General features: G+C 45.1%; 3 protein-coding genes across 4 annotated transcripts in view; 2 read left to right on the top strand and 1 right to left on the bottom strand.

Moving 5' to 3' along the window:
* The window catches only part of zc3h12ab (zinc finger CCCH-type containing 12Ab), a 7,764-nt gene extending 4,584 nt beyond the window's left edge, over nt 1–3,180 (top strand). For both annotated transcript variants that reach the window (XM_076011525.1, XM_076011526.1), the window contains exons 4-6: nt 587–821; nt 940–1,040; nt 1,757–3,180. In XM_076011525.1, the coding sequence (XP_075867640.1) occupies nt 587–821; nt 940–1,040; nt 1,757–2,688 (1,268 nt within the window). In that variant the 3' untranslated portion in view covers nt 2,689–3,180. The remainder of the gene's footprint in view (nt 1–586; nt 822–939; nt 1,041–1,756) is intronic.
* ncdn (neurochondrin) overlaps nt 1–10,656 on the bottom strand; it is a 327,405-nt gene that overhangs the window by 153,322 nt on the left and 163,427 nt on the right. The window lies entirely within an intron of this gene.
* On the top strand, nt 5,038–8,223 carry smim13 (small integral membrane protein 13). Its single transcript, XM_076011422.1, has 2 exons — nt 5,038–5,656; nt 6,967–8,223. Exons 1-2 carry the CDS (start codon nt 5,581–5,583, stop codon nt 7,152–7,154), a joined length of 264 nt encoding a protein of 87 aa, XP_075867537.1. The 5' UTR covers nt 5,038–5,580; the 3' UTR covers nt 7,155–8,223.

The raw sequence follows: 10,656 nt of genomic DNA on the forward strand, positions 1-10,656 counted from the left end.
TCTGGGGGAGTTTCCGACAGACAGGTTGCGACAACCAGAGAGACAAACACTGACTCTTTGAACCAGCTTTGGTGGCCTACATTTGGAATTGGCTGCTGTGACACATGCAAGCACTGTTACTGCATTGCCCGTACACTATATGATACATTTATGTCATAATTAACTGAGATTTTTTTGGTAGTGCTTTTTAAAGCAGGTTGCGGTGATGAAAGACCCAGTTTTGTGGCATTTTGGTGAAACATTCAGTTACCGAAGAACCTTTGTTCAACTGGCACACTAACACCTCAGCCCGGCCTTGCTTGCAGGCTAGCAGGCTCTTTAGCATAGTTCAAACAAGAAGTCCTAGCTAAAGCTATGCCACAAAGCAAGTGATTGCAATTTAATCTGCATTCACACTTTCTAAACTTTCTTTTAATGTATCAGGTTACTTAACACTGAAGCTGCCAGAATCAAAAAAAAGCTTTAAGCACTTATTATTACTTTTATTACTAGCATTGTGTTTTGTTTGATAGCAGCTCTTTAGGATAAAAGGATTTGCAGCAGGTTTTACTGTTTCATGTAGAAACTTGACCGTTCGTCTTCTCAGATCAGCACATCCTGAGGGACCTAGAGAAGAGGAAGATCCTGGTCTTCACGCCGTCGCGGCGCGTCGCCGGCAAACGTGTGGTCTGCAACGACGACTGGTTCATCGTCAAGCTGGCCTATGAGTCGGACGGCATCGTCGTGTCCAACGACATGTACCGCGACCTCCAGGGGAAGGAGCCGGAGTGGAAGCGCTTCATCGAGGAGCGGCTGCTCATGTACTCCTTTGTCAACAACAAGTGAGTTCTATCCACTTTTGTTCTAAAACCTTCCTGGACCGCCTGGCACTGGGGAGATTCTGGTGAAGCCTGAGTGCTCCAGTTTCAGATCAGTGTTTGAATGTCGCCCACGTTGCAGGTTTATGCCTCCCGACGATCCTCTGGGCCGCTATGGGCCGACCTTGGAGAACTTCCTGCGGCGTCACCCAAAGACTCAGAAGAAGCAGCTGTGCCCTTATGGTGAGTCACTTTTCAACATTACAGGTTCTGTGTGAGTAGCTCGACAGCGGTAGGCTCTTTGATGTGTATTTGTATTTCGATAGAATTTTTTATTTTTATACAATCTATGGGAAACTGTAAATTATGTGATAAACGATCTCATGATTGCAACGTCATCTGATACTATTTGTCTGTAATGATTTAAATTAATGATCACAAATATTTAAATAATGATGGTGGGTGATGACACTGTGTTGTTGGCAGTGGAATTACAATTGGTGACTGCTGAGTGAAATACAGGATGAGATTAAATAAATCCTGGAATTTAGCCTGGTCTAGAGCTGGCTAACTACACAGAATAAATCTCCACGGTAACTTTCATAACGTATCCCACGTTCCCTCTGTTCCCATTTTGTGCAACCGGATCATGGTTAGTTGAGCCAGGATAATCAACATATCCCAGGTTAATCCTTATCCTACTTTAGTGTGTAAGCTCTTCTGCCCCCTGGTGTACTGTGCTATGCTTCAAATTTTTTTTGTACACAAACATGTATCAAGGTAGGACATGGGCGAAGCTAAAGAGTCTATTTTTTTTCAGTGTAGTGTTAAGTTATGGCTTTAGCTTGTTGATACTGTAACTATACAAGTATCAGCAGCCGCTGCAACAATAAATCAAAGCAGAAATTGAAAACCAGAAAGGCTGCAGCCCTTCATACTTTGCTCTTTTCTCCCCCCAGGAAAAAAATGTACGTTTGGAAACAAATGTAAGTTCCACCATCCCGAGCGTGGCAAACAGTCCAGCCACTCGCTCGCCGACGAGCTCCGGGAGAACGCCGCCGTTCAGAAACAATCCCCGACCCGCTCGATTCCCTTGCCGGGACAAAGCTTGTCGCTGGTGGAGGACATGGCCAAGAAACTGACTCTAGGGCCTGATGGTGGCTGTGGTGCCACAAAGGCCAAGAAAGACCAAAAGAAGGACCAGGTGAGGCCGGGTCAGCGCTCCAGCAAGAGGACGGCCCACAGGACGGAGAGGAGCAGCCGGCAGTCGCCTGACCACAGCTTGGCCTCGCTGCACGCCGAGTCTCAGGAGCAGCTGGATTCTGGTCTGGGCTCCATAGACAGCTGGAGCGACCACCAGTACGGAGGCTCCAACGGGAGCCTGCAGCACCTGCATGGCCTCAGACACAAGTTCTGCCTTCCTCCAGGAGTGGCGTGCAGCTGCTGCTCTCACTCCTCCCCACCTGCTTACCACCACCAGCAGGGGGAGTCCGACCTCTCCTACAGACCGCCTCATTTCTCCGCGTACGGCCCGTACCCCGTCAGCAGGCATGCCTTCAGCCAGCCGCCAGAGTTCCAACACAGCCACCACCACCACCAGCAGCAGCATATGTACTGGTCTGCTCCGTTTGGGACCCCTCCTCATCCTCATCCTGCCCATGCTCATACTCCCCCTTCTCAGCGAGCCCAGCGCAGCGCACCCAGGGGTACTCAGGGGACCTGTCCGAGCAAAGGGGGCGAGAGGGAGGCCGTGAGGAAGAAGCTCCTGGCCATCTTCAGCGCCCAGCTGGTGGACACGGCCATGGAGATGTTCCCCCAGGAGATGGACCCGCAGCTGCTGGTGGCTGAGATTGTCACGCTGCAGAGTCAGCAGGGCAGGCCGCTGAGATGAGAGGTCAGAAGTTACCCCCGAGTCTTTTCCGATGGAAAGGATCGAAAGGATAAACATAAGTCTGTGTTTTGATGGTAAAGTGGTATCCACTGTTTTGTAAAATGTATTTTCAAAGCTTCGTACTCTTGAGTCATCAGTATGAAGTGACCACTCCAAAAAAAAAAAATTCCCCCACATTTGTTGCATTTTGTGATTTTTTTTTTTTTTTTTTTAAATCTATTGTGGTAAAATTCCAATTATGTGTTTAGTGAATACTAAAAAAAAGGGTTTGTGCCATAATGGCACTGCAGTGTTCTTCTCAGGCCGCTGCTGAGTAACTGGGACAGACACAAGTGTGCCGCATGTTCACAGCTCTAAATGTTTTAGATGTTTTTGTCTGTATGTTTTATGTTAAATTGCAGTTAAGGAATCGACTGGATTATTTTTTTTTCCTTCATAAATTTAACTTTGTAAATGGTACCAAAATGAAATAAATCAGCTTTTGTATTTGCAGATTTTTGGCTCATAATTGTGTTCATTAAGAAACTCTTTTTATTATTTCTCTGATATAAATGTTTAATTTTCATCATTACTTTTAATGTTACAGTTTACACATCGATATTTTTTTCTATTTAGAAGGAATATTAATTTGCGGCAGGGGTGTGTAGATCTGAGAGTTCTAAATATATTATTCTCCAACACCCTCAAAGACACATTGACAAGACACAAGTGTTCTTCCTGGTGTGAGATACCGTCTCATAGCGTGACTCATTTCTGTGAGACTATGCAAATACTGAGGTTAGCGTCTTATAGGACACGCTCCACCGCAAGTCCTGACGGGGCATGCTGCCGTTGGAGAAAGCACATATATCTTTCATTCAATAAACTCAAGAGTTCATGATCTATTTTTTAATCTGTGTTAGGATTCTTATTTTGCCTTCCTAAGATAAATGCTGGTCACCAGTCTGGCCACACATGATGCGGCCAAGCCCGGATCATGAACCGGGCCGTCTGGGCCGCGGCCCTCGAGCTCTCAGTGGCCTCTGGGCTCCAGCAGTTAGCTTTCTTGGCAAGGCGTTCTTCCAACTTTGTTGCGTTCGTGTGCTCTAAAGTTGTAATGTGGGAAAAGATGAATACTAGTATTTTCTTTAATTTTCCAAACAAATAAATCAGGTGTGAGGCACCAGGTAGCAGAGGCAACAGATCCAATCCGCCATGAAATATAACCCAGTCGGAAAGTCGCTTTTCCGATTATTTCGACACCACATGAATGCACATGTATCTACCGGTATAAAGGTGAAAAGCACCATCACGTTCCCAGAGTCTTGTGATGAATTTATCTAAAAATATTAAAATAAGATGTCGCCAGTCAGTGTGAATCCTGTGGATTGACACGAGTTTCCAACATATAAGCCCACACTTGTGCACCATAAGCCATTTGATGCGTTGATGCATGTATAAGTGTGTATGTGTGTGGTACCAGCTCTGTAGTTCAGCTTCCGGAAAACAGCTGTGTCTGTGTGTGTGCATGCGCGTGTGTGTGTGTGGGGGGGCCTCTCCAAGAGTCTGGCCCAGGGGCCTCTGAATTCTTAATCCAGCCCTGGATGCGGCACATCCTCACATTACGCAACCAGGATTTGTCACAGGTCGGTCAGCATGGGTGTGACACATCACAGCACAGACAGCATGTCTGGGCTGAGCTGGGTGTGATAAGCTTCTCCATTCTCTCTTCCCCCACATTTTGGAGATCATCTGTCTTTGACCCGATAGCTCTGCTCCGCGGGGGGGCAGGTTGTTGCATTGTTATCTTAGGGCGAGTCGGTACAGATTGTGGGGACGTGGGACTGGTTCTTGGGGTGCGACTCTTCCTGGTCTTTGACATTCAGTTTTGCAGAGGTTTCGCCACGGTGCTAATTTGCAAACGTCCCCCACCAACTCAAAACAAAAGAGCCAAGAGTTGAATAGTGTTTCCAGTGGTAGGGAAGTTTGGCACCTTTTCTCCACGGAGACATTTACATAAATGCATGACCCACATTTCACTTTCAAATAGCAATGCATTTACATTCCATTTTCCCTGCCTTTCTTCCTGATTGTGATTCCTTACAATAGATGGAAAACGTTGCAACAGAGTAGTTTGTGGCAACGCCAGGTTCCAAGAATCCATGGTTTTTGCTATTAAGATTACAGTCTGACTTTAATCTAATTGTCGTTAACGTGGTAAAATTGACAATTAACATATGCATAGAATCCTTTTTTCTGCATGACGTTCAGTGGAGAACCGGGGAGGAGGCGGGGGCGTTAAAATAAGCTGAACAAAGCAATTTATAGATAACAAATACACAGGAAGCAGATGCAAATAGACGTAACTTTATAACTTTAACCCAACAAATGAAAGACGTCTCCAACGAGACGGTTAAACAAAAGCAGACTCAGGGAACGGGAAAAGTGTCACTATAAACGCCACGAACTACAGTTCCCAGAGTGCTGATGGACCTCGCGCACGCTCAGACCCAAATCGACGTCGATGACGCGAATTTGACTGCGCTAACGCAGTCCCAGTAGTCGGGACGCTGCGCCGCCTCGTCCAGCGAAATCGACTCTAAACACATGTTGCGGATGTGTCGCGGTGCGTGGAGAAGACTTTACCCCGCTGGTTCGCACTGCTGAAAGCTTATGTCGCCTCCGTGCTGTGGTGTGGGAGGCGACCGGACCTCCCCCTCGTCAGCGAACTAACCAATTAGCCACATGCTAGCAAGACAACCGGCGTGAGTTCGCAATGTGCTGTTTGTTTTGCTCGACCCCCCTCGGCTAGCCTAGCCTGGCCCAGCCTAGCCGCAGTCTTGCGAGGGCGCCGAGGCGGACAGACACAGCTCATATTCCCCCCAGTCGCATGCTGCTACCCGCTCAGCCAGGATGTTGCAAACCGTGGCGCTCATGCTGGTGGTCGTCGTGGCCACCGTCGCCTTCGCGCTCCTCTTCTTGATGTTTGGTGAGTTCTCAGCAGAACAACCTCCGCGGGCCACTTGCATAACTCGCTAATAGCCATTTTGTTGTCGGTGTAACTGTTGTCATCGGATTTCTTTTGGTGGGGAAATGATGATTAGGCAGGGGGAACTGTTGGATACTTGGCACGATGCCTTGTTTACAGGAAGCTGCTTGACTGTTTGATTTGTTGGGTAAATATCACAGTTAAATCGAGTATAACGAGCCTAACTTGTGATTTTATTTACAGTCCGAATGTCTAATGCCTCTTCTAATAAGTTTCCCCCGAACGACAGGACTAATTATATCAGATTCATGTCCAAGACCAGCTAGTTTCAATTTCAGCTCCTTCTATATTTATCACCAAGCCAGAGCACAAACAGCTGCTCCTCTCCGCAGCACTAACTGCAGGTGGAGTTTGGGTTCACTCTTGACCCAGAAAGACCCTGTTCTTGGTTCCTACTGGTGGTTCCATCTCTAACCTGGCTCGTTTTAACTCTTCTTCACCTGGACACCCGATACATAGCAGCAAATGTGATCCAAACAACAGCGTGTAATCTGTCTCCCTATTCTAATGTGCAGCAGGCAGAGCTTAGAGTCCAGAAATCTAAAAAAGAAAAAGAAAAGCCCCACCAATCCTTAAACGGTCTTGAGAGTTTCTAGTTTCTTGCCATATAATAATCAGTGTGGCCTTAAGAGGAAGTTTTATTGTTTTGCTTCGTTAAATCAGGGCATAAATGTCGCCGCTTACTTCGGTTCACATGACTTTCAGTAACATGAAACGTTTAAGTTCCTTGTTTTTGTTTTAAAATGAAATTTTACAAGTCATCGCTCAATGTGGACATAATAAAGGCATTATTTTCATGTACTGTACAACAGTAGAACAGTTTTAACCAGAGACATAATTACTGGCCACAGTAAGCGATGGACTGATTGGTAATCATCCAAATAGCAACACAATGTACTGGAATATACTTTTTCATGTGTTCGTTTTATTGTTCTATGATAAGTTTGTCTCAAGCCGAGGTCGGCTGGAGCAAACCCCTGCTGTGCCGAAAGCATTTAGCGCCATCTAGTGGAGAGAAGAGTCACTTTCAGATACACGAAACGTTTTTTTTTTATTATTTTTTTTTTACTGTTGCATCTCGTCAGAGTTTATGCAATATGGCTCATAAGTCTTCAAAACATTTGTCACAGGAGCCTGGCAGATTCTTTTGGAATTTACTTCAGAAAGCAAATCAAAGAGCTGCTGATTTAGAAAATGATGCTACCGATGCTATCCCGACTGTAACACTTTATTTTCCCTCTCCGTTTCAGGTTGGTATGTAGTCTGGCAGCTCTTCCTGTCCAAGTTCAAGTTCCTGCGCGAGCTTGTTGGGGACGCCAGCACCCCGCAGGCCGAGACGGAGCCGTCCGAAAAGAGCAAACGCCCGGCCAATGCCGCGCAGCGACCTCGTCCCAGGACTGCACGCCAAAGAGTTGTCTCTCCAGACGACACTTCATAGATTAAGAATGCAGCCACCGGGTAGCGCATCCCCATCCCACTGTGACGCTGGTCAGCCCTCCACAATCATTGCAGGCATACTGACTGCACTCGACACTGCTCATGGATTCTGAGGACACTTGAAGTGGGCCCTCCTCAACAGGACACTTTAAACTGACCAGGCAGATCTCCTGGCTTCAAAGGGAAAAGCCATTCACACACAATAATGTTCATCGTCTTTGTTGTCTACATACATTTTGTTGTGTACAGTTTTTTTGAGTACAGACAACTGACCTTCTGTCATGTTATCTTGAAGTAGTGACAACCAGCCTTCAGTGAGCATCCATGCTGCTCCCTGCCACCGCTGCGGTGCACTGAGGTGCTCCGTCACACTGAGGTGCTCCGTCGCAAGTGTTAATTAACTTCTTTTTTTTTTTAAGTATTCTTTGTTTACCAAAATTCCTACTTTTAAACAAAGTAGGCGGCAACTGAAGGTAAACTTAAAACTGAAACTATGATAAGTTCCGCTGACAACTTAGTTTTTATCCTGACAAAGTGCAATGAGGAGAACTTATCTGCTGTCATTTTTTAATTTTTACTATTTCTTGCACATTATAATACTCTTTGTGTTATGAACTGCCATCCAGTAGATAGTGCCCGAAAAACCGCCAAGGCTTTGACAAATCACACAATTTCATTCCAACTGTTGTAAAAATGTTTATGCGATTTCTCCACCTTATTATTTTTTTTTCATTTTTAAAGAATAGATTTATACTTGAAGAGTCTGAAGAAAGTTCAAAAGTCCAGTCACGTGTAGGGCAGCCGTGCGCAGGCAGGCTGCAGAATCGAGGCTCCTTGCTTCATATCTGAACCCTCTTCTCTTCTGTGCCTCTGTGACATCCGCTGTTCATGACACCAACTCTTCTCCAGCTGCTGACAGTTGATTGGTTTCCACTGATCTCTTGTTGTGTTAACCTCCTGTTAGGTGAAGTCAGAGTGTAACTCTTGCACCTTTGTATCTGCTTTTTGTCTTCTGTGGAGCATAAGCTTCAAATAAAAAAAAGAGTCTTGGTTGCTCTTGTAAAGCACATCATTTGTGATTGGTATATTATTTATATATTTATTTATTAGCAAAAAAGGCACATATAGCTTCATACTGTAAACTCCCCCCCCCATCCCCCACACAAAAAAAACTAAAACATTTTTAGCTTTTGAACTGAGAGAAATCCTGACAGCTGAAGATGGTTCCGGACTCTGGCACGAGTGTCGTGGATATTATGAATGGGAAAAGCACTGATAAGTGTCTATAAAAATGATTATGTAAAAATCATTCAAACACAACACACTTTTTCTCACATTGTTCTGTGGCCTTCCAGTATCTTCGAGATTCATGCTTGGTCCTGAGGTGAAATCTGGTTTCCTGATTTTGGAACCCCGCGTGCTCTAAATTCCGACCACTTGATGGCAGTGTTGTCCCAGCAGAACAGTCACCAAACTGCAGTCTAAGCTCCAAAGCAAAATAATTGAGAGTTTTCGAACAATTCATCTCTCTGTATTTCTTACATAGTTGTTAACAACTTTAACGAAGTATTGTACTCTGCTGTTTTATTGCACTTCAAATATATTTTCCAAATTAAATGGCAGCAGAAGATAAACCCGTTTTTGCAATTATTCAACTTTGTCTGCAACATTTAGGAGACTCGTGACTGCAAACATAATTATAGTCTGGTATTATAATATACTCTCTGGGGGAAAGTGCATTACCAGAAGTCATATGTTTTACTGCGGTATGACTCAAATGTTGACACTTCTCCAGCATATCGTGCATGTGTCATCAGCTGCACACATGCAGAAAATTAAGAAAGCACCAAGTAGTTAGCAGTCCCAGCTACGCACGATGTTCTCTCTCCTAAGGATGTGAATGTATTCCTGGATTCCGTGGATCTGGAGCCCTTTTCCCCTCTTTCTCTTTTAAAGGAAAAGAAGACCTCCTGTGCTACAAAGCTGTAATTTCAGAGCCTGCAAATACTTTACAGGAAATGATTGTGGTGAGCCAAGGAAATGCTTGCCATATATACGGAGTTCTCAGGCGTTGCTTTATTTCCCCTTAACCTCCTGCTGTTGGCTGTAGGTAAATGTGCTTTTCTAGCCTGATGACCTTTTGTTGGTTGCTTTCTCAGCAGACAGGTGAGCAGCTGACTTGTTGATTGCTGCTACCGCTCTCTAAATTTCCATCCCTGCAGTCCAACACCTGTTTGGCGTTTTCCCTGCTCGACTAGACAGTGCCTCATCGGGGAACGTGGACACAAGTGCTCCAGGGGATTGGATAAAATGCAGCTTCAGCTCTCTGTCTCAGCACCACCTTGTGTTGCCGTGCAGTTGTGGTAAACCCAAGGCAGCCATTTATGAGATGTTTGGCTCTCTGCCCCGGCGGCAGACGCACACGCAGCTTCTGCTGCTGCTGTTGAATGCAGAACTGTGTGTGTGTGTGTGTGTGTGTGTGTGTGTGTGTGTGTGTGTGTGTGTGCTGGCCCATGCGGATTTATCGGGGCTGCCAGGACTGAAATAACTCATTGATTCACCACTCTCCACTCAGGTCACATGCATTAATCAGGCAAAAGCTATTTTCTTACTTGTTTGGGACCGCAAGATGTCATTACATGCAATTATCACTGCCCTGCAATGGCAAAACAGCAGCTGGGCTATTATTAAGTGAGAGCTCTGCTCAGGTAGTTTTAGAGGAGTTCACTTGCGAAATTTAAACAACTTTACGGTACGTCAAATCTAAACTGACTGAAAACGAAACTATTTTAGCTTGTGTCAGGTTAACCGAGCAGTAGTGAAGGTTCTGCTTTAGTGCCAAGTAGATTGTATTCAATGTAAAAATAATAATAATGATAATAAAAAAAAAATGTCAATGACATTCCGACTTCCCGTTGTAGCAACTAAAATTGTTCGGCTGCAAATCGACTGAAGGTAAGTCACTTGCTGTCCATCACATTTTAATTACACATATGAAGGAGGATCAAATAATTCCGTGTTCGTGGCCAGGACGAAGCAAAGGTGAGAACAAAGCCTTGCTGTTAGATGGGAACAGTGACCAAGAAGTTTAAGTGTAACGTTTGACCGCGATGTGTTAAGGCACATGTATTGTTGCCTTAACTAACGTGTTTTTAAAAGTCGTGGGAGCAGTATCCCAGGGGTAGTGTTTTACAGTTTGTATGCTGCCGTTGTAGTGACGATATTAACATTTTCCAAGACTCGGAACTATACAGTTTCACACAACTATGACTCAGTCCTGAACGTCAACTGTTCTCCGAAGGCCTTTTAGCCTGAGCCTGCGCCATCTGATGGCTGTGTACTATGGCGCTTCACAAAAAGAAAAATCCCACTTAAATCTAAGGAACACGGCCACAAACCCAGTTGCAGTGAGGAGGAAAATTACTTTTTGTAATTCATCGTGTCTGTCTTGACATTTTGGGGCTAATGGGAAACCCTTTTTCCTCAAAACTCATTGCAAATTC

The sequence above is a fragment of the Nelusetta ayraudi genome, unplaced genomic scaffold, assembly GCF_046127955.1.
Source record: "Nelusetta ayraudi isolate G7.1 ecotype Tasmania unplaced genomic scaffold, CSIRO-AGI_Nayr_v1 ptg000135l, whole genome shotgun sequence".
Taxonomy (NCBI): Eukaryota; Metazoa; Chordata; class Actinopteri; order Tetraodontiformes; family Monacanthidae; genus Nelusetta; species Nelusetta ayraudi.

Bases quoted from the DNA above. Each gene is read 5' to 3' on its own strand.
- smim13 (XM_076011422.1), top strand. From the start codon at position 5,581: ATGTTGCAAACCGTGGCGCTCATGCTGGTGGTCGTCGTGGCCACCGTC. The intron at 5,657-6,966 runs GTGAGTTCTCAG...TCTCCGTTTCAG, and splicing joins GCTCCTCTTCTTGATGTTTG to GTTGGTATGTAGTCTGGCAG.